The 27312-nt window shown below is 38.0% G+C and overlaps 1 protein-coding gene across 1 annotated transcript in view; it reads left to right on the top strand.

The window, feature by feature from the left end:
- Positions 1–27312, top strand: part of TMEM255B (transmembrane protein 255B) — a 57180-nt gene that overhangs the window by 1122 nt on the left and 28746 nt on the right. Inside the window, exons 2-4 of the mRNA XM_081326758.1 lie at positions 7901–8043; positions 12443–12505; positions 19678–19767. Of these exons, the coding sequence (XP_081182884.1) occupies positions 7901–8043; positions 12443–12505; positions 19678–19767 (296 nt within the window). The remainder of the gene's footprint in view (positions 1–7900; positions 8044–12442; positions 12506–19677; positions 19768–27312) is intronic.

Below are 27312 nucleotides of genomic sequence, written 5' to 3'. Positions count from 1 at the left end.
TTTATTGACTATTGTGACATGGTTAAACGCCTGATTATTTAAGAAAAAATATTCTGATCAGATTTGAAAAACTCAGATTTCAGGGAACTTTTACAGTAAAAGCATAGTTCATATTTTTACCCATGATATTCTCTCTCTCTCTCTCTCTCTCTCTCTCTCTCTCTCTCTCTTCCTTCTATCATTTATTTATCTGTTTGTCTATCTGTCTTTTAATGAACCCATCTCTATCCTGGTGCAGCTCCCTATATAGCAAACGGTGTCTATTTCCCTAAAGTTAGATGAAGCTCCAGGTATATATTCAAGAGAAATGCATAGCATTCAAACAAAAAGCATGGGAATAGCCTTTTGAGTCATTTGTCAGCTATCTATGGATAGAGGCACAATGGCTTAGTGGCTTCATGACTAACACTGTGTGGTGGGATGAGCTCCTGTTATTCACCTCAGCTTCTGTCCACCTAACATTTTGAAAGCTTGTTGTATGCAGGTAGATAAATAAGTACCACTTCAGTGGGGAGATGAGTTGGTGCACTGTGCAGGAAGTCAGTTTCCTGCAGGCTCTGAACCTTCCCAGTTGTGACATCAATTTGCAGGATGGCTTCGGGGAGAGAGGGGGCCTTGGATGACACTGCAGAAAGAGCCGCTCATCTTTCTTTCTGGTGTGAAGCCAGCTCACCCTCCTATGATGCACCTTGGGAAGTGCATAAGTGTTTCCTACAGCAGAGCTGGTAACTTGGCAGCCAAACTACTACTCTGCAATAGCATTGTGCTCTCCTGGCTAATGTAACAATGCCATACAATGTACAGACATCTAGCCCGTAACATGCCTGATATCACAATTGTGGAAAAGAGAAAAATCTAGTTCATTGCAATAGCAGGTGATGTACGAATTGAGAAGAAACAGCTAGAAAAAATAACAAAATATTGTAATTTGCACATTTGGAGGAAGATTTGCAATTATGGAGGAAGAAATCAATGGTTGTACCAGTAGTAATAGGAGCCCTTGGAGCAATACCCAAAGGGCTGCCCAGATACATGGAAAAACTGCCTATATCAGACGCTACCATAACAACTCTTAGATCTTTGGTTCAGACTTAACTGTTACATTTTTTACCAGTCGCAGACTGTGAATCAAATTGAAGATTAAATCTTTAATAATAGTAATAATAATGCCTAAGGATGTTGTATGAACTTCATATATCCACATCAGCACTATGTAGCAACAAGCAGGCCTGGAAATGAATAACTAAGGAAGCAGGTCTCAGCTCTGATTTAAAGTAATTGAGCAAAAATTAAAATTACAGAACCAGAATTCTCACTAGGACTTCTGTTTACAAATCACACACACACACACACACACACACACACACACACAAGCACACGCACACGCACACGCACACACACACACACACACACACACACAGAGAGAGAGAGAGAGAGAGAGAGAGAGAGAGAAACATCTAACAGTCTTCCACACTCTTGCTTCTGGAAATGAAAGCCAGGTTGTACCTAAGCAGTGTTTACACAAGAATTTCCATCTTGTGAATTCACTGACACCATTGAGTGCAAAGCACAGGAAGAAAGTACGTTATTTAGACAGAATGGTGTTTTCAACAGATAAAATAAGAAATCACAATATTAAGAATTTCAGTATAATATAACCAAGAAATATTTGAATCTTATGCAGAATGCATCTTTGCTATTTGTTTAGTATTATCTCACACTATGTAGAAAGTGTATTTCTAGCAGAAAAAGCATCAATGGGCAGTTCATAATTATTCACATTTTAGAAAGAAAAACATAACCCAGCTGCAGTTAACAACTTTAAAACCCATTTATAAGGAGTGAAGCTTCCTCTTTTTTTTCCAAATTGGAATTCCAAATAGATACAAGTAGTTCTCCACTGACAACCATAATGAAATCTGCCCATTACTGTCATACATTGTGAGAGTCACAAAGCAGGTCACCAACATAACCAACCTGATTTTACAACCTTTTGTGTGGCGGGCATTAAACAAACCCACTGTCCAGGATGGGCTAGTTTTGCTGAAAACCAGAAATAAATGCAAGTTTTTAGCAAAAATGTGATTGTGGACAATGCAAACAACTGTAAATGTGGACTGATTGTGTCCACAATGTGGTGACGTGACGGGGGGGGGGGGGCAGGGGCCATTGAAATTTTAGTATCGGGTCATAAATACCCAAGGGAGGGCCACTGTAACTTCAAAGAATCGCTAAATTTAGGACCACCTGTGGTTAGATCCTGCTGTATAGTTTTCCTTGTAGAATAAATAATCTTCCTAAAAGATTGTGCTGCATATTTACTATTTTATTGTACAAAGCTACTAGTAGATTTAATTACTTAAATTGCTCCACATTTAGTGAAATTTTACTTTCTTATTACTATGTTAGATGGCAGTAAAATACGACCTACAATGTCTAACATTATGAGAATCTGAAAGAGGAAAGAACAGGCATAAAGTATTCTCTCTGGAACGCCTCCAGTTAAATTCAGTCTTTAGTTGGATAATCTTTGTTCAATTATCATTGTACTGACAATAATGGAATTTCCTCCCAAATTATCTTAATTTTGAAATTAGGCATATGAAAATTGCTACCAGTGGTTTTCAGAGAACTTATTTCCAATGAAGTATTCTTTAAAATGGAGCATTATTCTACTTGCGAGAGGGAGAAATGTGAGAAGAATTAGAAAGTTCTTACTGCAGAGTTGCAGTATATATAAAATTATGATTTTCTGCTTCATTAATGTGTTAGATTTAAATGTTTATGGGTGGCAACACATGGGCAACTTAGCTTAACACCTAGCCAATGTCAGATGTGGTTGCTATTTAGATGGGAAACTGCCCAGAAATACCAGGATTGTTGGTTAGGAAGCAAAAACAAAAATTTAGGAGAAAGCAATGGAAAACCATTTTGGACCATTGCCACTAAATCTGCATTGACGTGTGTGAAGTCACCAGCAGTCAAGGAGAACTTATTGTTAATATTCTCTTACAGTATAGGTAGTCCTCAACTTACGACCACAATTGAGCCCAAAATTTCTGTTGCTAAGTAAGACAGTTGTTAAGTAAATTTTGACCCATTTTATCACCTTTCTTGCCATAGTTGTTTAGTGAATCACTGCAGTTGTTAATTTAGTAACATGGTTACTAAATGGACTTTGCTCGTCAGAAGTTTGTGAAAAGTGATCACATGATCCCAGGACACTTCAACTGTCATAAATATGAGTCAGTTGCCAAGCATCTGAATTTTGATCATGGGATCATGGGATTCTGCAATGGCCATAAGTGTGAAAAGTGTTCATAAGTCACTTTTTTCAGTGCAGTTGTAACTTTGAATGGTCACTAAATGAATTGTTTTAAGTCAAAGACTACCTGTAATCTCACAATACTATTTAGATAATACGGTTGATATTTTTTCCTCAATGATAATCGTATTGCTTTTTAGAAATAATAAGATTAGTAAAAACGAATGGAAAATATATTTGTATAAATTAAAGTTTTTTATTCAAGTTTATTTATTCATGTCTGATTCTTGGATAACTAACAATCTCCCTGTTTCTAGACTGGTGTCTTAACTACCTCACCAAACTAACTCTTTATGGCTTTCCAAATATTAATTGTAGCTAATATAATTTAACTTTGTAAAATAAAGTGTCTCAATTACTTTATTGTGAAGTGGTTACTGAATTAACATCTACCACAAAAGGAATAAAAATCTTTCACATAAATTCTTTCTGTGAAAGTCATTTGTCTTTAGTCATTAAAAATACAGATGAGCACCTTGTTATTTTAAACCATTATTCAATCTTATACTAGTAAAACAATGGATTCCCAAAGCAATATTGTCATAGTGATATAGTACGATTGTTAAATTATTGACAAAATCAAATTAGTGTTCTTTTACCTTAAAATTCAAGAAGCAAACAGGCATCATATACAAGAAATAATTCTATTACATACATGCTTAATAAACAAAGATCTCACATTTGTACAGATTATTGTACTGAGGTTTGAAGCAGAACCTGGTTATTAGTTTCTGCCCTTTGCATAAGATAAGCACATAATTAGAGGAAGTAATTGTTGAAAAAAAGTTTTATATCTCTTACAGCATGTAAGCCATTTATAATAATTAATAATTTGGCAATAATAATTTGCTACCTTAGAAAATTCAGATGATGTGACTTTTTACTGCCATATATTTGCTATTTAATGTGTAATATTGGTAAAAACAAAATTCTTTTAGAAACTCTGCTGCCCAGTTGTACCATTAGCGTTTAAACTCCACTATTTTCAATAGAACTGACTTTGTTATGCCCCACTAGGATAACCTTTTATAACGCATCATCTACTTTTTGTATTTCATAAAGTACACTTTCTGTATTTTATGTTTTTTACACATCTTGTGCATGTTTACAAAAGAAAATTAAGATTTGAATCTGATGTGACAATATATGTCTGAACTGGCCTGCCAAACTTTGCTGCTGGTCTATCTCTGTAAAAGTCTTTGGGACTGCAGACCTAGGATGTAAGTACAAAATAATAAAGGAAAATAGAAGAAGCTGAATCTCATGGTACGTTAAGCTTTGCTCAAAACTCACTTTAGAGAAGTTGAGGTCTTGAGCAAAGAACCTTTGGATTGTTTTGTTGTGAATATCACTGAGTTTTAATGTGTTTTAATTACTTTTTAATTGTGCTTTAATTTGTTGTGGGTGTCTGTACTTTGTTTTGTTTCTGCCTCATTGAGTGTTTTCTGTTGGTTGCAAGACAAGTTACTGCATAAAAGGCAGCATTCAGAGACTTAAATTCAATAGGTGCCCTTGTTTGAAGATGTGTTCCTAGCCACAAGCAGAGTGCTGAAAGAATGCAACATCCCATTAAAATAGAAGTTCAAAACATAGTTGTCGTGGATGAATGGTATGAGCTTAGCCCCACTGTTGGTGAATATTAGCAGACATTCATTGCTAATATAAATATTAGCTAGAATGGTCGAGAAATATATGAGAACAGAAAATCCTCACTTCTGTCTAAGCTGTATCTTGACTAGGAGGGAAAAAGAAGATAGAAAGTTCCTTTGTCTCTTACACATGGAGACTCATTGAAATAACTATTATCCAGATATTATCCAACTATTACCTAAGCCTTCATCTTATCCAAGGCTGTCACATGGAAGGGCCCTGGAAAAGTCAAGATTGGAGTCACAGCCATGTGATTGAAACCCCAACCATAAAAATGGCGATGTCTTTTATTGCATGCTGTGGCTGCCATCTTGAGTTTTTTCTGGCCTCACTGTGCATTCACCTCTGCCCTCACCTCTCTCTTTCCATCTCCATCAGCTCAGAGATACAAATAAAGGAACAGGTCTTCAAAGAGCATCAACAAAAGGGAAGGAAAGTTCTGATCGATCTTTTCTTTAAATTATCTCCTTCCATTGGTTTTTGTTTTTTTTTGCTGCAAGGAAAAGAGCCCAACTTGCAAACAGAGGGAATCTGAAGCTAGTAAAGTGTCCAGAAAGTAGAGGTTAGGTACATCCTGCTCATACTTTTCCCTAGTGGCTTTGAAGCATGACACTTAGCTGGGTGTGCTGTACCCTTTTACCTTAATCTATGATATTTCCTTTCCTTTCCTATGAAGCTTAGAGGTGTACTGGTTGCCTAAATCTCTGTGTATTTTTTGCATTTGTAAGACAGCTGTGATGTGGGCTTGCTATATGGAAGTAATTCTGCATAAAAATTCCTCTTGCGTGAAATAACACTGAGCATCAGGAATATCACGTTTCAGTTTCATTTTTTTTTAATCTACACACATGAATACAAATCAGGCATGAAATCACCTGAGTTTGCATGGACATCTGCTGGGGAGAGGGTGTCAGATTGTCAAAAGCAGCATTGTTATGTTGTGATGAAAGCTTTGTCTCTTTGCTACTGACGGGCATTGCGATTTTGCATAGCACCCCCAAAGGCGGAAACTTGCAGATGGAACTGGCACTGCTACTTTGCACTGCAAATTGTGTTGGCCTTGCCTTTCTCTGGTTTGGAGTTTGCTTTCCTGTCATAAACAGAGGTTAAGACCTTTATCCCACTTTCGAGTAGAAAAAAAATCTCAAAAAAGACCTGCAATCAAAGCAATTCAGAAAAGATAAGAGGAACATGCATTTGGGCTCATACTGTACAAGAAGAAAGCTACAGATGGGTGCTGGATTTACTTTGGTGGTACACTCATCCATAGTAAGAGGTCAAGTGTCCCAGCCTGTGGGAAATTAATAGTAAGGTATCAATGCAAATGTATAATAAACCTGAACTACTTCTATTCCAAAAAATCCATTATGCATTTATTGCAAAAGTCAATTGGGAATAAACAGGCCGTTGACTATTTAACTCATTACCATAGGATGAACCATCTTTTCTTTCCATGTCTTTCAACATTAGCAACAATTCATCACAAGCTCTGATAGAAGATATTTTGCTTATTTTTAAGAACTTGCAAACATACTCGCTTTATAATCATACAAAGCCAGTCTTGTGAATTATAATGGACTGAGAATCTTCGTGGATGTAATCAGAATACGAATGTGATAATTTGCAGGGCAAAGTATTGATTTAGAGAGGAAAATGAAAGGTCAGCTTTTGCTTTTCAGCATAGTTATTTTATCTTTAATGTGTGAAGGATTTCACCCGATATCTGAAGGTATTATTTTTTTTTTTGCTTTGGAATTCAGCTTCAGTTTTCTCAGTCTCTTGAAGAAAATGTCATCTTTTGGTAAATAGCATTAACTGAAAACCTTGCATGCTAAAATCGTCTAAGGAGATCTTTTCAGAATACAACCCAACTCTTGTTTATCACCAGAATTCCTGCTTCTCCTTAGGTGAAACGCTAGTTTCGTAAGAGCCTGACTAAATATTCCTTGTAAAGGTAGGCAGTAATTTTCTAATTCATAGAAAGGAAAAACAACTTGGAAAAGGATACCTATAATCAGGGCTTTTTTTCTCATAGAACGCTCAGAACGGAGTTCCGGCACCTTTTTTGGATGGAACCTTGTAGGGTAGGCAAGGCGGGTTGTATGACGTGTGTGAGTTCCGGCACCTTTTTCTTTTACAAAAAAAGCACTGCCTATAATAGGAAAACAGTGGTTGTAGGGAGTTAACTTTTCTTAAGTTTTTTCCAGTCTGTCAAATAACATAAATGAACCTGATAATGGTTTTATTACTTATGCATCTATGGGTTCCTAACATTTTACACATTTTCAATGACAAACATAGAGGGTTTAAAGACCTCCCCAGCCATAATTTTATTTAATTTGCCACCCCAGCTGTTCCCCCCCCCCAGTTTTAAAGAAAGAATGAAGTCAAATTTAATCTGCACACCCAGATGTAATGCTTAAATGGCTTCCTTTCACATTCTAAATGCTAATACTCTGATAATAAATATTTGAGAAGTACGTCCTAGTGACACAGTGGGTCCTTTTTTCCAAAGAAAGTTTGCAAGTTTAAAATGTCAGAGCAAATATTGTTATTTTTAAAAATGTATTCTAATTCTTCTTCTTAAAACTAGGTTTACCTCAAGTATCTGAAAATTAACTCACTTATACAAAACCTGTGAAACACGCTTTCCCCACCATCCAACTATCTTGGGTTTTCCGTGTATCATATTTTAATTATTTCCAAATGAAAAGAATATTCAAAAAATATTTAAAAGTGTCTGTCCATCAAGACTCTGTCTATTTATCTATCAGCAGAATAATTCTCAACAAACTGGACAAGACTATCAAGAAGCTTGACGTCAGGTTTCTTGCTAAGAGGGTTGTGTGTGAATAAAACAGACTCACCTCTTTTTTGAGATTAGTATATTTTTAATATGCATTTACAATGTGTGTTTTTTCACAGGGCACTTCACAAAAAGAAAGAAAACATCTCTTTGGTTCACAGTTGCCCTTTTGGTGGTGTCTGTTTTCATACTGACCATAGGCCTTGCAGCAACTACAAGAACTGAAAATGTAACTGTGGGAGGCTATTATCCAGGAATAATAGTAAGTCTATCAATCACTGCATTTTCCAGTATTCATATTGCATCAAATAAGGGACCAGAAATGTAAAAATGGTCAGAAAAATTGGGTCTGGTTTGACTTATGATAGAAATTCTACTTCCAATTGTGGTTATTATGTCAAAGACTATCTATATATCTGCCCTGTGCAGGTTTTGTGCAATTTAACAATAAACCTAGTTCAACCAAGTTTAACTTAATAGAAAGTGTGGATGTAGGTATGAAAGAGCCTAGGCTCCGTTGGGTTATAGCACTGGACAGTAGAAAAACCTGAGTTCCAGTCCTGCTTCAGGCATGGAAGTCAGCTGGGTAATTTTAGGCTAGTCATCTTCTCTCAGACCTAGGAAAAAGAACTACACATTATTTCCAAACACGTTGCCTAGAGCAGCGGTCCCCAACCCCTGGTCTGTGGACTGGCTTCAGGCCGCCGCATGCCAGCAATGGGGCCGCACAAACAAGCAAAGCCTCATCTGCGTGATGCAGGCAGCGCCCCCCTCCGGTTCAAGGAAAACCCTCTCTCCACGGAACTGGTCCCTGGTGCCCTAAAGCAGTGTTTTTCAACCTTTTTTGGGCAAAGGCACACTTGTTTCATGAAAAAAATCACGAGGCACTCCACCGTTTTCCACACCGTTGGACCTCCCCACGGTCGCTACACGAATGGTTGTAAGTCGAGGATGGCCTGTGTTCTCAAGGGGTTGGACTAGATGACCTCCAAGGTCCCTTCCAACTTCTTCTTCTTCTTCTTCTTCTTCTTCTTCTTCTTCTTCTTCTTCTTCTTCTTCTTCTTCTTCTTCTTCTTCTTCTTCTTATTCTTATTATTCTTATTATTATTATTATTATTATTATTATTATTATTATTATTAGCCTCTTTATTTTATTTTATTTTATTTTGGGGCTTTTGTTTGTTTGTTTTTGCTGTGAAGGAAAAGGAAAGCTTGCATTTCTTTTTAATTTATCTTACTGTATTTTCTTTTTTCCCTTCTTTTCTTTCTTCCTTCCTTCCCTCTCTTCCCTCCCTCTCTTTTCTTTCTTTATCTTCCTTCCTTCCTTTCTCTCTCCCACTTTCTTTCCCTCCCTCTCTCAATTTCTTGCTTTCTACTTGTTGTGGAAATTGGAAGCTACTTGCATTTCTTTTTAATTTTTCTTTCTGCATTTTTCTCCTTCATTTTTCTTTCTTTCTTTCTTTCTTTCTTTCTTTCTTTCTTTCTTTCTTTCTTTCTTTCTTTCTTTCTTTCTTTCTTTCTTTCTTTCTTTCTCTTTCTTTCTTTCTTTCTTTCTTTCTTTCTTTCTTTTCTCTTTCTTTCTTTTTCTCTCTTTCTTTTCTCTTTCTTTCTTTCTATCTTCCTTCCTTTCTTTCCTGCCTTTCTCTCTCCCACTTTCTTTCCCTCCCTCTCTCAATTTCTTGCTTTCTACTTGTTGTGGAAACTGGAAGCTACTTGCATTTCTTTTTAATTTTTCTTCCTGCTTTTTTTCCTTCCTTCCTTCCTCCCTTCCTCTCTCTCTCTTTCTTTTCTATTCTCCTTTCTTTTCTTTCTCCCTCCCTTTTCCCCTTCCCCCTTTCTCCTTTTTTCCCTTCCTTTTTTCTTTCTTTCTCACCTTTACCATCAAAAGTACTTCACTCCAGAGGGGGGGGAACCCCAAAGGTTTTTAATTGCTTTGGTCCAAAGGACATTTTATTATGCAACGTATCAAAAGGACAGGTTAAAAAAAAATCAGCCATGTAATTTTTCAGACGCAAGCGAAGCCTCCAAGAGCGAAGCGGTCAGATCCCTCTATTTCGGGCTGGGGCGAGGGGTTGCGGCGAGCAACCAGGCAGCCGACCAGGCGGGAGTCTCGCATCCTCAGCCGCGCGGGGAGTAAGGAGTAAGCGGCGCGTGCTGGGGAAGAAGAGCTTTTTTGAACGTTGCAGGCAACCAACCACGCGACAGCTCAGGCGAGCCGGGCTGGCCGCCCGTCCGTCCTCTTCCGATAAGCGAGCCGGTCGCCTCTCCCCAGCTTCTCTCTCTTCAGCAAGAGACCTTCCGAAGCCAGAGAAGGGGGCGGAGCTACGCTGCCGTAGAGCCCTGGTGCCTAGAGAGGTCGAGTCCACTTCTTTTCCCGGGCTTTTGCTTCCAGCGAAGTAGGGCCGTCAGCTTAGCCAAGGCTCCCCGCCAGAGAGTCTTGCAGCGCCGCTCCGCCCGTGGCTGTTTCTCCTCCTCCTCCTCCTCCTCCTCCTCCTCCTCCTCCTCCTCCTCCTCTCACCGCTGTCTCCTAGGTCAGTGTTTTTCAATTCTTCCCACGGCACACCAGGCAACATATCGCGGCACACTAGTGATTGAAAAACACTGCCCTAAAGGTTGGGGGGCTCTGGCCTAGAAGACTGCACGTGGTTACCAGGAGCCATGTCTGACTCAAAAAAATGAAAAAAGCATGAAAGAATGGAAAAGTTCATCCCTTATATTGAAAACGCTGGCATGTAGTTTGGGCAAGATACAATGTATAGGACTTTATGGAAACATGACTGGGAATGCTTCAGTTTTGGCAGTTAATCTTGGGCGGGAACCTTGGCATGAGTTATCTACAGTATAAAAGTCTCAGTGCCAAATTCCTGAAATACACTCTAGGCAGGATTGCCCTTCAGGATGGATTGGAAGCAGCAGATGCTCAAAGCTGTGTGTGATTTATTGGACCCATTTAAGGTATTGGTATGTGCCTAATAAGCAGAAATCATCAATATTTTAGGTACTCTTTTGAGTGCCTGCTCTACTATTTTTTAGGCTAGGCACACTCTTGTGAATCTGGAAGTGAGAATAATCCATGAAGGAATTCCTTAAAAAATAGTTTCCTCAGTGGCAGCATTCTGGTGATCATTTTCCTGTCCTGGGAATGTGCATTGGGCTCCATGTTTTGTGTATATGTGTGCATATACGTGCATGTGTGTTTTAGAGAGAAAATAAAAATAATTTCTTGACCCAACTATCTGATCTTGGTACTTTACTGTTCGATTACATCTACCTATTCTGTGTTTTCTTTTGTAAGAGTTAGAATTAGGGTTAGAACATCTGTGCAATATCACTGTGTTTGCCCACTCTGCTTAAGAGGATTTGGGTCACTGAACCAAGTCTACATGTCATTTCCTCCTGGCAGCAGATTGTCTTCAGAGCACTAATTTTATTAGTGATGGAAGGAGTTGCTGTGTTCATGCCATGTGGCTCAGAATGGCTTCCCTGCTAGGCATGGCTCTTCTGTGAACTTGGTAGAAGGACCTCTGAATTCCACTGCTAGAGTCTGGTGCTACCCACTTGCAGTGGTTGTGCTGATAAATACCACCACTATCTGTTGTCTGATATTCTGATTGTCCTGAGTGGGTTTCAGGCTGCACTAGTATTTTTCTAGCAGTATCTTCAAAACTCCCCACAAATTGGCACAGCTAACATGAGCCATATGGTCCAAAATAGAGCGAGTCCTTCCACTGTCACCCAAGCAGTATGTTACAAAGAAGAAGGCCAGCTACTGTGAAAGAACCATGTAGAGTCTCACTGTCAAGCTGCCCCATGAGACCTGCTGCAACTAAACAAGGAAATATTGTTGCATAGCATGGACCATTATAGAGAAGAAGTTCTCAGAATGACCGTAGACCCCAGCATTTAAATCCCCAATGGCCACAGAAAGTTTGGTTATTATTAATTTTGTTATCCACAGCTTTCTGCTATCAATAGAAGCCCTGTAAGTAACCAGGCCTTTCTGCTGAATGAATAAAAATAATGTATTTTGTTCATGGTCCAGTTCTTTGTTTTCAATTCTATTTCTTGAAGACAGGCTTCTTCTTTTTCTCCTTTCTTTTCCTAAATTACAGTTGTTTCTCACCATACTTATTATACATAGTTGGAGATGGATGGATGGGTGGGTGGATGGGTGGATATAGATAGATAGATAGATAGATAGATAGATAGATAGATAGATAGATAGATAGATAGATAGATAGATAGATAGATAGATAGATAGATGATAGATAGATAGATAGATAGATAGATAGATAGATAGATAGGTAGGTAGACAGACAGATAGATAGACAGACAGACAGACAGACAGAATTAACTGAACCCATTTAAGTTATTATAAGGAAATGCCTTTTATAAATAATTAAGGAAATGATGTATTCTAAGCTGATCCATCTTGTGTGTTTCCTAGAAGCTTGTTAGACTCTTGATAAACTTTTTAATTGCAAACTGTTATTTTTCTTTTATGAAGGATCTTATAGATAACACTGTATATGTGAGGTAGGTTCTCAATTTACCTGGAATGGCACTTTTCATTTTCTGCTTTTCTGCTTATTTAAAATGAATGACATTTTATAAATGTAGCTAACTTGTCCTGTTTTTTGTGGATTTGCTTCTTGCCATAGCTTGGCTTTGGATCCTTCCTAGGGATTATTGGTATCCATCTGGTAGAGAATCGAAAGCAAATGGTAAGCAAATAATAAACAGTGCAATTTAAAAATCAGAACATTGATTTGGTGATCTGTTTTTCATTCTGTTTCTCCCAACATATAAGAATAAAATAAAGCACTCAGGATAAGCACTACTCATTAAAGTCTTCTTTAGAGCTTAATTTTATTATTGTCTATTTTATTCATGTTTCTTTTATGTGGCGTAAGTGTAGAGTTCAACCTGATACAGCATATTCTGATTTACAATTCATCCAACACTTTTCTCCTTGTTTGATCCCAGACTTGAACACTGGGCGCTATCTAACAAAATGCAATTCAATGGTGAAAAAAGTAAGGTTCTACATTTAGGCAAGAAAAACCAAATACACAGGTTTAGTATAGGAGGTACCTTGCTCAGTAGTAGTAACTGTGAGAGGGATCTCGGAGTCCTAGTGGACAATCACTTAAATATGAGCCAGCAGTGTGCTGCAGTTGCCAAAAAAGCCAACACAGTGCTAGGCTGCATTAACAGAGGGATAGAATGAAGAGCACGTGAAGTGTTAATACCACTTTACAATGCCTTGGTAAGGCCACACTTGGAATACTGCATCCAGTTTTGGTCACCACAATGTAGAAAACATGTTGAGACTCTAGAAAGAGTACAGAAGAGCAACAAAGATGATTAGGGGACTGGAGACTAAAACATACAAGGAACGGTTGCTGGAATTGGGTATGTCTAGTTTTATGAAGAGAAGGACGAGGGGGGACATGATAGCAGTGTTCCAATATCTCGGGTTGCCACAAAGAAGAGGGAGACAAGCAATGGATGGAAACTAATCAAAGAGAGAAGCAACCTAGAACTAAGGAGAAACTTCCTGACAGTTAGAACAATTAATTAGTGGAACAACTTGCCTCCAGAAGCTGTGAATGCTCCAACACTGGAAGTCTTTAAGAAGAGTTTGGACAGCCATTTGTCTGAGATAGTATAGGGTTTCCTGCCTGAGCAGGGGGTTAGACTAGATGACCTCCAAGGTCCCTTCCATCATCATCATCATCATCATCATCATCATCATCATCATCATTATTATCCAATGTGAAAGGTTCTCCCCAAGTTATTAACAGTCCTAGCTGGAAGTCATTAATAGACAACAATTTAACTATCTTGGCTAGGTGTTTAGTTGTTTTGATTACGAGGCATGATTTCATATGTCTAATTTCTTTTAAAAACTGAGTTTAAGCCCTCACTTTATTTTGTGATAGTGAAATCCATTTGTTAATACCTAGAGTCATTGAGAGTTGGGTGCTATGCAAATTACTAAATTAAAATAATGCTAATGCTGTTTCTTTCTTCTAGCTTCTTCTCACTAGATTCCATTTGTAGAATGGGGTTCTACAACTATGAGGGAGAGTTAGGGTTCTTCTACTTTTGTTGCCTGTTGAAATAAGAGATTGGTGCTTTGTACACATCATATTATATAATTAATTCCTAGAATACTTGTATGCTCTGAACATGCAGAGCATCTTTCAAAGTTAGTGTTGTGATGGTTAAATCAATATGCAATGGGAAAGGGAAGGATATGGTTTTTTATAAGTAGCAACATGTTAAATGGTCCAACTCTTGGCACAGTCTTAGTTCAGCTTGAGAACAGAACCTGATAGACTGATAGTTCAATTAGACTAGGAAAGGGGTACAGCATAATAGCATGAGCTACTTGCTGTAAGACTTAAGTGCAAATTTCACAGTTAATAATAGACATTATTTTCCTTCCAAAATCATGTCCCTTTTTTTTTGCTTTAATTTTGCCTGATGAGTACCAATGATTTAAAAACTTGCATACCATTGCATGATGGGATATAGCTGCATTTGATAAAGATCTATCTGTTGAAAAGGTTGCTTTGATACAAGTGAAAATGGAATATATAAGAAGAAATGGCAGCATTATCCTGGAGTATTGACGGTTTTCATAAATGGAAGATTGGAGGACTTATACCCTCCAGTCTTTGCTGTCATTAAACAATGCCCATGCAATTACACAATTTTCATTATACCATTTTTAAGGTGCACATGCAATTTTATTCTGTCAGATGTAATATTTGATAGGTGAATCTCATTAGTTTTCCTAACCTAAAACATTTTGATGGGCAATATGATATTTCAAAATTGCTAAGAGTGTACAATTTGGAGAACCAAGACATGGTCCTTAATTATTGGTCTGATTTAAGCTAAAGAAATAAGTTTTAGAAACTTGACTATGATGGTTCAAGATCATTACAGATAATTTAATGTTTGTTATCCTTAAGTCTCTTCCAAGTGAAAGAGGTAACTTTGGGGACACTTTTTATTGTGGCCCTTCTCAGCTCAACAAGACCCAGTTCGATTAAAGAATGGGAAGATCCTCAAGGTTTTCTTTCAGCTACTGGAGAATGAGCCACTGTAGAAAGTAGGGAAGATTATCTTGATGGAGATATCTAAATTCTGTTCTCAAGATAACAAGGGGGTCAAGCATTTTCTATGTCTAGAACATCTAGATTGGGGTTTCTCAACCTTGACAGCTTTAAGATATGTGCACTTCAACTTCCAGAATTTCCCAGCCAGCCTTGTATGGTGGTATTATATGACTAGGGGCAATCTGAGAGTGAGAGTTATGCTGGCTGAGGAATTCTGGGAATTGAAGTTGATATATCTTAAAGTTGACAAGCTTGAGAAACACTGGTCTAGATTATGTTAGGAAGTGGCTGAAACAGAACTTCCCTAATTCAATGAACTACAAGAAGGAGCAACAGGTGCAATACAATCAGACATTCCAGATTCTATTATAATCAATCTCAATAAAAGTAGTATTAGCCTTCCTTTGAAGTTGATTTCTTGGTCTGATCTAACCAGTGGGACTGATTGCCAATCATCATTACTCTGTTTAACCTACCTCATTAAGTTTATATGAGAATATAATAAGAAGACAGTCACTATGTAGTCCCTTATGCTCAGTGCTTTTTTTGTAAAAGAAAAAGGTGCCGGAACTCACACATGTCATACAACCCGCCTTGCCTACCCTATAAGGTTCCATCCAAAAAAGGTGCCAGAACTCCGTTCTGAGTGTTCTATGAGAAGAAAAGCCCTGCTTATGCTACTAGAATAAGACAAACAGTATATTCATGTGTTGGGCGATACCATTTACCACAAATATTAAGGGGAGCTTAAGGAAATGTCCATGTGGGGGAAGAGGGGCAGCTGAGAAAAATGAAAGGAATTCTTATCAAATTTGTAAATAACACAAGACAGGCCAAGACAGGCAATATTCTAGAAGACAGAAGCATAATTCAGAATATTCATGATTTCAGTGGATTATAGATTAAGAGGCAGAACCATTGTGTTGGCAAAACATTAAATTCTGCAAAAAAAAAGTTCAGTCCTGAGCCAGCTATCATAATCCCAGGTATTATTCAGGCAAAAGGGGAACAGATGCATAACAGGCACAAATCCGGTTCAACTGGGCTGAGCAGCAAGCACTGATTTCTTCTAGGTTCGGCATGTTGGGCTTTCTCCCACAAGATCAGGGGCTTCTATTACACAACAATGCTGGTTATAAATTCTGTCTACAGATTAACAGAGGGTTGATGACACAGGTGACATGCTTCAGCCTGTACATTATCCTTCTAAGTTTGAACTTATTCATTTGTAGAGTATATTTTAAAATGCAGTATTAAATATCTTTGCAGTGTCAAGTAATGCAGCAAACTGGCATACAGATAGTCCTTATGGCCATAATCAAGCCCAAAATTGCTCTTGTTAAGTGAGACATTTGTTAAGTGAGTTTTGCTCCATTTTACAACCTTTCTTGTCACAGTTGTTTAGTGAATCACTACAGTTATTAAGCTAGTAACACATCTGTAAAGTGAATCCAGCTTCCCCATTGACTTTGCTTGTCAGAGGGTCGCAAAAAGTTATCACATGACTTTGGGACACAATAACAATCTTAAGTATGAACCACTTGCCAAGCATCTGAATTTTGATCACATGATCTTGGGGATGCTGCAAAGGTCGTAACTGTAACTGTGACGATAACTGTGATGGTCATAAGTCACTTTTTTCAGTGCCATTGTAACTTTGAACTGACACTAAATGAACTGTTGTAAATCGAGGACTGCCTGTAATCTAAAGTTGTGAGCAAAAAAAATATAATTCATAAACTGTTGCCAAGCTTTTCTTTCCCATAGTTGTTAACACCAAGCATACACTTCTCTTGGTGCTAGTAAATGATAAACAAATATATACGTTTGAGCAGGGTCCGTAAGATTACACATCCTTTTCACAACCTGTTTTCCTTGTTACCTTCTTGGAGGAGGCTTCGTGGTATCCGTAGCAGAACATCCAGATTCCGCCATAGTTTCATTCCATGCAGCATTAACCTTGTGAACTCTCAAGCTTCCTCCTTCCGTTATATATTCAAGATGGACAGTTTTTAATATTTATTTGTTATGTATATGTAGGGGTTAGGGTCTATGCATGTGTTGTATATAGTATGTTTAGGTGTGTGTCATGTTTGTGTTTCACTTTGAGAGCGGGCTACTAAATTTCATTTTTGATGTGTACCATTGTGCCCACAGTAAAAAAATGACAATAATGGCTATCTTATTTTTTATTTTTTTATTTTTATTACATTTATATCCCACCCTTCCCCGAAGACTCAGGGCAGCTTACAAGCTTAGCAGTAGCCTTCATTCTATGCATATGCCTGCTTGTTAGGGCTTTCACACACACCCCAAGCGGCATTATTACAAAGTCAGCTTATTGCCCCCAACAATCTGGGTCCTCATTTTACCTACCTCGGAAGGATGGAAGGCTGAGTCAACCTTGAGCCTGGTGGGATGCGAACCTGCACTAATTGCAGGCAGCTGGTGTTACTTAAGGAGGCATTAGCCCATTGCTCCACCAAGGCTCATTACCTTACCTTACCTTACCTTACCTTACCTTACCTTACCTTACCTTACCTTACCTGCCAGTTTTTCTCAACCTTAGCAGTGTGAAAATGTGTTGACTTGACTGTCTAGGGAACTCTGGGACTTGAAGTCCTTACATCTTTAAGCTGCCAAGGATGAGGAACACTGTTAAGAACTGTGAGAAATAGAACTGCTAGTTTCTTTTTGACAATTCAAGATACTTTGTTTATTAATAAATCCAGTTTAGCATTTTTCCAATATGGAAAGCTGGATTCAGAAATTAGTAAAATTGTTGCCTTAACACAGCAACTGTTTTTTCAGGGTAGGTCAAAATAGGAGAGTAAATTAATACTTTCCTCCTGATCTTTAAATTTTATAGGAAGGAAGTGTTCCAAATGTTTTAATCTTGAGTGTATCCTCTTTGAATCCCAAAATCAGAGTTGCTTAATCATGGTCAATGAGTAAAGTTGACCTTTCTTTGATCCTTCTTTTAACAACCATTTAAGGAGATTCTCTTTCTTTTCTTTTTTTTCTTTCAATGCCATTTTTAAATATATTGAGCTAGTTAATTTTGCTGAAATATCTTCAAATTATTTATTAGAATTCACTTGAATAATCAACTTTTTTCATAATTTTTTGTCCCTCTGGATGAACAGAATGCTTTGAGGCTTTTCAGAAAAAAATAATTAAGTTTCCTCCTCCACAAGAGGTGAAGTTGCAGCTAGGTTATTACAAAGCTTTTTCTCATTAGAAATCCATTGTAATCATCGTAAGTGCTGCAGCTCAAATAGATATAAATGAATAATGAACATCCAGTACCTGTGATATAATCGTAACCTGTAATGAGACATTTCTTGAGTGAAGTCTCAATTACATCCAGGCTCTTATCATGGCACCAACCTTTGGAGAGAATAGAGCATAAATTGTATGTCTTGGTGCCTATTGCAATGATAAGCTGCCTTAATAGCTGCAGAGGGGCAACCAGGCAAGACACAATGTATTTCATTTTATGCTGTATATGCACCCTTAGTTCCCTAAAAAGACAGGGCAAAATAGTACAGTACATTAAACGATTATCATGAGTCTACCTGCCACTTGTAAACAGTCTGATAATGGTACCAGATCAAGCAGAAGACTGGGAACTCCAGTTTACAAATACCCTTGTAAATTTGTTTATTTGTTTGTTTTTTGCTTCTCAACCGTAGGGGACTATACTATATTATATTGTTTCCCTACACAAAATCTAGTTATCCAAACATTGAGAGGCTTTGTACAAATGAATGGAGGCATTATCTGGATAGACTAATCAGAGATTGAGGGTTATGATATAAATCCTTTTATAGCAGAATGCTTCCTTCAATATTAACCTTAATTCAATATTCTTTAGGAAAATCTTTAGGAAAGCAATCTTTAGGGAAAAAAAATAAGCATATCACTTCATAACCAAGATCACTCATGAGGTATAAAGTAGGCTGCATTATTTCAGATGACATGCAGGGTAGTGGAACATTTTAATTAAAGAACAAATGCCTCCCCCTTCAGAAAACCTGTTCCAGTTACTGTGCTCAATGCAGTATTCTCCATGCAGTCACATTTCTACATAGTGAAACATTAAAAATTATGGTCTTCTGCCTGTAGGATGGAGTGATAAATAGTACATAATCATGTCAAAACTATCCAGTTTATCCAGTTCTTTGCCATGTGCAAGCAGATGCTTGCTGGATGGAGGAAACTGTTATAAGTTGGTTAAGCCTAGCTCCGTCTTATTTTTCTTTTATAGACTAGATAATTAATGCTGAACAAGTCACTTGTCAGTTTTATCCAGTGAAACTTTTTCATTCACCTAGTGCAGGGATGTCAAACTGCCAGCCTGCGGGGTGGTTTCATCATACCGAAACCACGCCCATTCCATTGCTGGCAATGCAAAAAGAGTCGCGATACGTCGTGACACGTCACGTGACGTGGCGAGTTTGACACCCGTGAACTAATGCACCAATGGAAAACATTTACTTAGAATCATTGAATCATCATTTAGTGTCCATTTTATGCACAGTAAGATCAGCTACATATTTATTTCCTGCCATGCATCTGTCTGGTATATACTGGTATATACTTAACTACCAATAGTCTTATTTAGCAGGACTGTGTATTTTATGACATAAAGGGGTGTTTTACATGTGTTGCACAGCACAGCACAGCACAGCACATATGTTCAAAGTTTATAGCATGTGCAAGCAATTCTATTTCCTAAGTTCCCTGATTTCTCTTTTTAGCTGATAGCATCCATCGTGTTCATCAGCTTTGGAGTGGTAGCAGCTTTCTGTTGTGCAATTGTTGATGGTGTGTTTGCAGCACGTCACATAGTAAGTATGTGCTTTTGTGTATTCTTCCTCCTTGTTAACATTAAACTGCTTATGAGACCTGTGTAACCAACAACTTCTTCATGCTGTGTTAAAAATCTAGACATTTAGCTAATTAGATCATCATAAGGCAGTGGTTCCCAACCTTTTCTATACCCCGCACCCCTAGTATGCTTCTGATATATTCTCACACCCCTTACAAAAGTTCGAAATAATGGCAACGAATTACGCATATACACTATAATTTTGAAAAACCAAGTTTTCAAAGCATGATGAATCTAAACCACTAATTGTCCTTGGTAAAAGTTGAAGCATAAGCAGGAGGGTCGGCAGGACAAAAAGTCAATACGGCAGGTACAACAGTGTGATTCAAGCTCTGCTTGTTTTTCAAGTGGATTGGATATAAAAAATATAGCTTTGATCACTTCCACCCTGGCTGCCACCTTGACTTATTTATTTATTTTGCCATACTGTCGGGATACCTCCGAGCCTAAACAGTATGGATCAGAATTTCAGTTCAAAAAGAACCAATGGGACAGGTACGGGGAAATGAAAGGCAACTGATGAAAATGTTCTAAAATGCTGTTTAAGAACTCCTTCAAAGTGAGACATTTGTTGGTTTTGCATGAAGAAAAACAATATTAGGAGTTTCCTAATGATTCATTTAAGGGATGCGGTGGCTCAGTGGGTTAGGACGCTGAGCTTGTCGATCAGAAGGTCGGCAGTTTGGTGGGTCAAATCCCGAGTGCCACATAGCAGAGTGAGCGCCTGTTACTCGTCCCAGCTTCTGCCAACCTAGCAGTTCGAAAACATGTAAAAATGCAAGTAGAAAAATAGGGACCACTACAGTGGGAAGGTAACAGCGTTCCGTGCGCCTTTGGCGTCTAGTCATGCCGGCCACATGACCATGGAGACGTGCTCAGACAAGCGCTGGCTCTTCAGCTTTGAAACGGAGATGAGCACCGGCCCCTAGAGCTGGAAACGACTAGCACGCATGTGCGGGGGAACCTTTACCTTTACCTTTAATGATTCATTAAAACAGAGCCCATGTCCACTAAGACTGAAGGGTAACTGGTCCAATAAGGCAGACATGGATTTTTGATTCTGAACACTTAGGGTATATTTTTAACTGTTAAATGTGATTTTCAAATATTAAAGGGATCCGAAACATACTTCCTTTGCTGATCCAACAAGACAAACATGGTTCCTTGCTTTTGATTGCTTGCCATTCAGCCTTCACCCAATTCAATATTGTCAGATAAATCGCACCCATCTGCAATGATGGTTGTCTTGCTGGAATGCATTACACCAGCTGCCTGTCTCAGCAAACCTTGCTTGAGTTTGTATAAACTACCTGGCCTATCCTTGCTTAGCCTTGATAAGAGCTTAGGGTTTATTTGCTTGACCAATGATGTAAACACAGATTATGTAATCAGTGGGAGCAAAAGGAATCACCTCATTTAGAGTTGCTCTTCATACCATAATAAAAAATCATGAATACCTTGGCATGTCTATGGAGATTCTCAGTCATCCAGGTCATAGTTATCCCAAAGATGCTTTTCCATGAGGCAACTGGACTTCCTTGTTTTTCTTTGAAGACATTTCGCTTGTCGTCCAAGAAGCTTCTTCAGCTCCCCACCATCCAGTCAGAGTTGAAGAAGCTTCTTGGATGGGAAGTGAAATGTCTTCAAAGAAAAACAAGAAAATCCAGTTGCCTCATGGAAAAGCATCTTTGGGAATACCTTGGCATGTCATCTTCCATGTTTAGTCTTGGATTGTAATAGGAATGGATGGCTGAGATTCCAGAGAAACTCTGCTAGATATAGTGCAGTTTAGAGATAAGCAAAACAAAGCTATATCTTTTCTGTCCCTGTAGTCCCACTTGTGTACGTTTATCAAAAGGAAAACTCATGACACATACCATGAAATGAATAGTTGGAGCTGGGAGAAAAAAGAGCTACTTATACCATGACAAAACATAGATTTTCTTACAGTAGATGTCCAGTTCCCCTGATTAATACTACAAAGAGGTATATGTGAGGAAAGTCCTACAATTTTTTGAAAAATATAAAATAACATGACCGCATAATGTGGGGGGTTTCAGACTTTTCCAGACTGTGGAACCTTTCTCCTCATGCCTCCGACCATAAAATCTGGGATAAATGATGAATTCTGAATTTATTGATTAATAAGAGCAGAAAATGGGAGGAAGGGAATCATATAATTTTGAAGGGGAGAAATAGCTTTAAATATATTTATAACTATAGTGAAGAAGGTTGGAGGTTTCTTCCTTAGCTTTTTTCTGTTTTCTGTTTCTTTTCCTTTTTTCTCCTTTTTATTGCTTTCCTTCTCCTTTTTTCTTTATTTTGGCTTAGATTTATTTTTTTTAACTTAACTATAATATTCAATAAAAATTATTTTTAAAAAATTCTCCCCAAAATCTCTGACCAGGGAGGGATGGGCTTTTGAATGCTAGCTGACATTGGTTATTAAAAAAAATCTGCAAAGAACTAAAGGAGAAAAATTATGTGTTCCTTGCAAAGAGATATTTTTTTATAGTTTTTCATCTTAGTCATTTATGGACAGTTTTTCTTTAACCCCTTACAGATTTTTTTTCTCCTCTTGTGGAGAGTTTTCCATTAGAGACCAAGGGAGGAAAACCCTCCATCATTTTCAGAGAGGTTTTTTTCTTCTTTTAGTCCTACAGATCCCACTCAAATTTTATTACACCCTAGGGGTCCACAGAACCCAATTTGAAAACCCTGATAGCGCCTGTTACTCATCCCAGCTTCTGCCAACCTAGCAGTTCAAAAGCAGGTAAAAATGCAAGTAGAAAAATAGGGACCACTACGGTGGGAAGGTAACAGCGTTCCGTGCGCCTTTGGCGTCTAATCATGCCGGCCACATGACCACGGAGACGTCCTCGGACAAGCGCTGGCTCTTCGGCTTTGAAACGGAGATGAGCACCAGCCCCTAGAGTTGGAAACAACTAACATGCATGTGCGGGGGAACCTTTACCTTTTACCTTTAATGTCAAGTGAACTATGAACCCTTTTAACCTTGGGGAGAGACAGTGGCGTAGCGTGGGGGGTGCAGGGGGGCCGGCCGCACCGGGCACAACATCTGGGGGGGGCGCGCTCGCACTTGCAGCTCTCTGCCCCTGCCTGGCTCACTCACTCTCTCTCACTGCAGTGCTGGCTGTGCGAATCCGATCCGAGCCGCCGGGTCGCTGTCCACTGTGGAGGTGGGGGGGTGCCAGGCGTGCGGTGCGGTTAGGGGGCACAAATTACTTGCCTTGCCCCAGGTGCTGACAACCCACGCTATGCCACTGGGGAGAGACATAACTTGGCACTTTACTCTGATTTCTTTTGGCAAGAGCTGGAATGAAAAATGCCTTGATTTTTTTTAAAGAATATCAAGACTAATACAAGTTTAGTATCTTTTCATCTCAGTGATAAGTGCTTTCAGTTTTATTTTTTAAAGATGATGAATTAGAAGTCAATCCTTTCTATGTTCAAAAATGACAAATAGCAGAAAGAAAATATCTGCATGTGTCTTTGTCTGTTTCTATGTCTGTACGATGATTTGTCCAGTTCAGAAGAAAAACACTTCACTTAAGAAAAGCACTTAAAAAAATTAGAAATGGATGTAAAGGTGGCTTGGTTTAATATATTCCTGTTTTATTTCAGAATTATAGTACTTGTAATTTGCTTTTGTTTCCATCAAGCATCTGCGTATTTGAACCCACTGTTCACCTTTAAAAATGACTGAAATGCCTAAATCAGATGAAATAAATACAGCTGAAAGTAGCTTATAATGATGTTAGTGCAGATAAAGGGAAAATTACAGGAACCTATTATACATGAATTATGTTGTTTTCACATATATTGTTACATAGCAGGGCCACTGGTCCTTACATGCTGCAAACAAATGCCCTTCCACAACAAGCAAAACAAATCAATTTCTCTTCTGCACCCAGCGTCACCCTTCTTAAAAGAAAAGAGAATTTTTTTCCAAGTGATACCTCTTCAATAATTGATAAATGCATAATTGGGTAGCCAATGAAATGGAGAACAGTTCACATAGAGCTATACTGTGCATTTATTATGCCATTGGAAACGTATATGGAAAACTTGGCTGCCACAGCGAGAGAGGCAGAATACAAGTAAAGGTAATATGAACTTTCAAAAGAAACTAAAGAGGGTAAACTAAGCCAGGAGGGAAGGCACTGATAGCTTGAATGAGGTAGGTGACATTTGAGTAGAGAATGATTGTATTGCAATATTTAAGCAGTCTGCTATTTTATAAAAGAATGAATAGCACAGAATTGTTTCATTGTAGATTTTATACTAGAATAAATGTGCATAAATGTATAATCAATAATAAAGGCAAGGACTAAACCAGGTGGGATGCTAGTTGAATGTCTTCATTGTATGGCGTTTACTCAAACAGGGTCAAGAAATAAGGGATATAAGGATATAATTCCTTCCAAAACCTAAAGGCTATCTGCACCACCCAGTCCCTCCATTGCCTAAACAAACCAACAACCACTTCTGGAAAGTGGAAAAGGACATTGCTTCCTTTAATCCTCAACCCATCATCAGAGTTACCTCAGAATATGCTTTTCTGCTTCACTTCCCAAGTACACATTTCCACGTTATGTCATGTTCCTATCCATTTGTTGCAGGTAAACCCCAGCAGTGGGCTACTTTACAGACCCAGAAATACCCCTTCAAACTGATTCAGTGCTTAGTATAGTCTGTTATACCTTTCAGAGCTTCTCTTCCCATGGATGCTGCAATATCACAAAGACTATAACTCTTACTTTGTAAATGGAAGGTTGCTCATTTGGAAGAACCTGGTAGGGGGGAAAAAGCACTGGGAAAAGTAGGAAGCTCAGGAAAAGAAAAAAAAGTTTCTGCCACATCTTGAACCAGAAACCTTCTGTACACAAGATAAATTTTATAGCTGAGTTATTATAGCCCTCACAAAAAGACATTAAAAACAGAATAAGAAGTGATATTTTAAAAACTGCATGTATATTATGTTGATGCTTTAATTGTATAAGTTCAGTTTAACTTTGTGTATAAAGATATGCATGGGTGTATTCATATACACATGCATACTATATATCCGGTAAGATTCCTCCACAACTGTCCCCAACAGGAGGGAAGGTGGCTGCTTTATATAACAGAAAACTGGGAAAGCCCAACAGTCTCAAAGTGAGTTCATGGTGGCCTGTAGCTGGACTGAATAGTTTGCAAGCTGTTGCCACAATGTTTCAGTCTGAACAGGATTTTCTTAAGCTGGTTTAATAATAGGCTGGTCTAAGCATAACACAAGTTCTGATGTGTCCTAGGGCTGCCCAGACCTGTTTGTAAGAAGGCTCCATTGAGTCTGTAACAGTTTAGTTTAGCTTTTATGTAAAAATATGGAAGAATGGGTGGGTGGGAATCAAAAAGAAAACTGAAAAAGTTGTGTTTGGGTAAGACATGAGTAGTAAAAAACAAAAAGCAGTGTATGAATCAGCCTATGGTAGAATCATGTGTGTTTGTGGCCATTGCAGCCTGGGAGGACGCATGGAGGCAAGCTTCATCTCTAGCTTCTGGTTTTATCCCACTGGGGGACCCTGGAAAGGGTTGAAATTCGCCTTGTAGGGGTGATGAGCAAGGAGAGGACCCCCGCTTGATCTGAGGCAGCTCTTCAAACCGGTGGGAAAAAGACCGGCCATAGTAATATAGTTCGTCACTAAGCTGCTGAGAGCCGAAGTCAAACCTACTACCGAGCACTTTGAAAGCAACGCGGATGAAACTGGGTGAGATCTTATCTTCTCTTTACCCTAAGTACCTTCTTCCTGTAAAAGCTCTTTGAATTATCTTCCTCCTGTGAGGAGAGAAGGAAGGGAATTTGTATTCCACCCTGTAAGAATAGCGGCATCTGACTACCCAGGGGGATCAAAGCATTAAAAAGAACAATTTCAATCTAATTGGATTCATATGTTCCTGAAACTTGGGGACCAAAAATTTTCCTATTTTTACTGGTGACTCTTGTTTTTATCTACAAAAAAGAAATAAAACTGGAAAAAGAATTAGAAAAATTCAGGACTTAAAAAAAACCTTAAATGGCACCAGTGACATCTTGTGGTGAAACATGGTATGGCAATTTGTTATTTCCTAAAAAGAGACTTTGCTTAAAGCCCAGAACATAGATAAGACTTTTCTGACCTTGGCATCATCTGTGAGAGACTCAATTGTCAGAGAACAGCTGGGCGGTAAAATTGGCCTACTTGAACTGTGAATGTAAACCTTTACTGACTTTTGCTTAACAAACAACTTTTACTAGAAAAACTATTTACAAATTTGTGAAAGAGATGGATGAAGACCAGGAAAAGATTCTTTCCATGTTGAAAGCAATACATGAAACTATTCTTTCAGCTTGTGATAAAATGAGACCTAAAATAAAAGATCAAGACGCCAGCTTAGATCCACAAAGCCAAACTTTGACTACAACCAAAGAACCAACAATGCAGAAGATAACAGAAGAAGTGGAACAATCAAATATTAAGACAGAGGACTCAATTGACCAACAAGTACAGCTGATGGAAAACCCAGACAAGGAAGTGACAACACTGAAAATGGAAATGGCTTTCTATACAAATCAGAAGAAATTTGAGAAAGAAGAACAGATTGAATTGAAGACAAATATATCAGATCAAACATGGGGGACTGGAATAAGAAGGCAACAATCTAATGAATAGAAATGGGCTAGTCCTTCCAGAAAACTGGCAATCAAATGGTCTCCTTTAATTCAAATAACATATATAAGAATAGAGGGAGATTTATTTGATGATCTAAAAGCACTAATATGGAAGCCTAGTTGGCAAAGGAAGAAAGCTAGAATAAGGTTGAAAAAATTGGGGTTTTGATTCATTAGAAGGGATTTTATATTGTCAATTAGAGGGTTAAAGGAGATGTTGAGATAAGGGGAATTTTGCTTATTAGATTTAAAATAGCTGTAAATCAGTTGAAAATAAGGATTTGATTTGTCTAATATTGAAAAATTAGATCTAAAAGGGAAAAGAAAATTAATTATCATGAATATGTTGAGATTATTGATTAACCCAGGCAATATATATAATGGTTTTGATTTATTAAAGGGGATATTGTATTATTAAGTAGATGAGTTAATATGGTGGGAAATAGATAACTTTTAGGAAATAGAACAAGATTATATTTAAATAGATAAAATGTGTATTTTGGACATTGTAGTTTGTTATGAAGTGAGATAAGGGAAATCTTGGTTATCCAAAGTCTGAAAATTATGGATATCAAAGGTTAAATTGGAATATTGATGAGAAATTAAAAATTATGTAAAAATTAATAACAGGCTATGGATTGCTTATGAAGACTGAATGTAATTAACATATGTATAAGCTAAAAAAATAATGATAAATGTAATAATGATGTCTTTATTGAGTTGATATAATTAGAAATGTACTAGTTTGAATACGAGACAGTAAATGTTAAGGGAAAAAGAGAAGAAATATCT

The sequence above is a fragment of the Vipera berus genome (assembly GCF_964194415.1).
Source record: "Vipera berus genome assembly, chromosome: 4".
Classification (NCBI taxonomy): domain Eukaryota; kingdom Metazoa; phylum Chordata; class Lepidosauria; order Squamata; family Viperidae; genus Vipera; species Vipera berus.
Note: the sequence above shows the minus strand (reverse complement) of the source record. Positions and strands in the feature narration are given on the sequence as shown.